The sequence below is a fragment of the Carlito syrichta genome, unplaced genomic scaffold (genome assembly GCF_000164805.1).
Source record: "Carlito syrichta isolate Samal-C Ts95f unplaced genomic scaffold, Tarsius_syrichta-2.0.1 Scaffold315394, whole genome shotgun sequence".
NCBI lineage: Eukaryota > Metazoa > Chordata > Mammalia > Primates > Tarsiidae > Carlito > Carlito syrichta.
Genome location: NW_007259490.1, coordinates 105105 through 106408, shown reverse-complemented (window position 1 = coordinate 106408; position 1304 = coordinate 105105). Strand labels below are relative to the sequence as shown.

The following is a 1304-nucleotide window of genomic DNA, read 5'->3' as shown; positions in this document are numbered from 1 at the left end:
ACAATAAATCAAAAAATCAGCCGGGCGTGGTAGCGCATGCCTGTAATTCCAGCTACTTGAGGTGGAAGGATCGCCGGAGTCCAGCAGGTCGAGGCTCTGGTGGCTGGGAGCGGCCACTGCACTCCAGTCTGGGTGACAGAGTGAGACTCCAACTCAAAAAAAAAAAAAAAGAGGGAATATGTTTACCTGAAGGCTCCTGAATTCATATTCCCCTAAAAGTCTTCACACCTTTTCATTTGGAGTCAGGGTCCCTCTATAGCTCAGGTTGGAGTGCAATGGCACAATCACGGCTCACTGCAGCCTTGACTTTTTGCCTCAGTCTCTCAAGTAGCTGGGACTACAGGTGTGTGCCACCATGCCTGGCTAAATTTCTGATTTTTTTGTAGAGATGAGGTCTCGCTATGGTGTTCAGGCTGGTCTCAAATTACTGAACTCAAGCAATCTTGGCCTCCCAAAGTGCTGGGATTATAGGAGTGAGTCACACCTGGCTCGTCATATCTTTTTTAGAGTAAAACTCTCATAGATTATTTAGTATTACACTGCACCAAGGTTTTATATACATGAAAGAATATAGATATAGAAGATAATGAGAGTGAAGTATAATACAATGTGGCTATACTTAGCGTTTCATATATTTTTAAAGTCTTACCAAAAATACTAGCTAATTTATTTCTGCTTTTTAGAATAAACTTCCCATAATAGTAAAAATGCTGAGGGTGTGGAGCAAAAATATACTATTATTTCATTAAGTCTCAACAAAGTCTAACATTTTAAAGCTAATTTAGGGAAAAACTAGAAAAGCAAACCAAAGGAAGTACACATTTGCTGATACTTAAACAAAAAAAGAGCTTTTATAATTTTACCTACCCTGCTGGTTGCTAGCAAGAGCTTCTCCAAATATCTCAACCACTCAAAAATAAATTCTGCCTTCTGAACTTCACCTAGTTGGCTGCATGTTTCTTCATTCAGCAATAAGCTGTGAGCTAATTCCATTCCTTGCAGCAAATTCTCCTAGCTGGTCACAATGCTTTTCATTAAACTTCAGTCAATATACCTAAGAACAAAAATCTGCAATACAGAAAAATCATGTATTTTAAAAGGAGAATAGAAAAAAAAGAAGGAAATCATAACACTGGAAATATTCCACAGAAAATTGAAAACATAATTAAATGTATACTTTTTTTTTAATAACTGCTCTGGGGTGAATCTGGGAAAATTCCTAAATTCTAGTTAACACTGACACAAAATCCATCTTTGCATGCTGTACTCCTTCAGGAGAGCAGTCAGGTAAAACATAGAAGAAC

General features: G+C 37.9%; 1 protein-coding gene across 1 annotated transcript in view; it reads right to left on the bottom strand.

The window, feature by feature from the left end:
* Positions 1-1068, bottom strand: part of LOC103275265 (HEAT repeat-containing protein 5A) — a 72200-nt gene extending 71132 nt beyond the window's left edge. Inside the window, exon 1 of the mRNA XM_008072670.2 lies at positions 868-1068. Coding sequence (XP_008070861.2) covers positions 868-993 — 126 coding nt within the window. The 5' untranslated portion in view covers positions 994-1068. The remainder of the gene's footprint in view (positions 1-867) is intronic.
* Between the last annotated feature and the right edge of the window lie 236 nt (positions 1069-1304).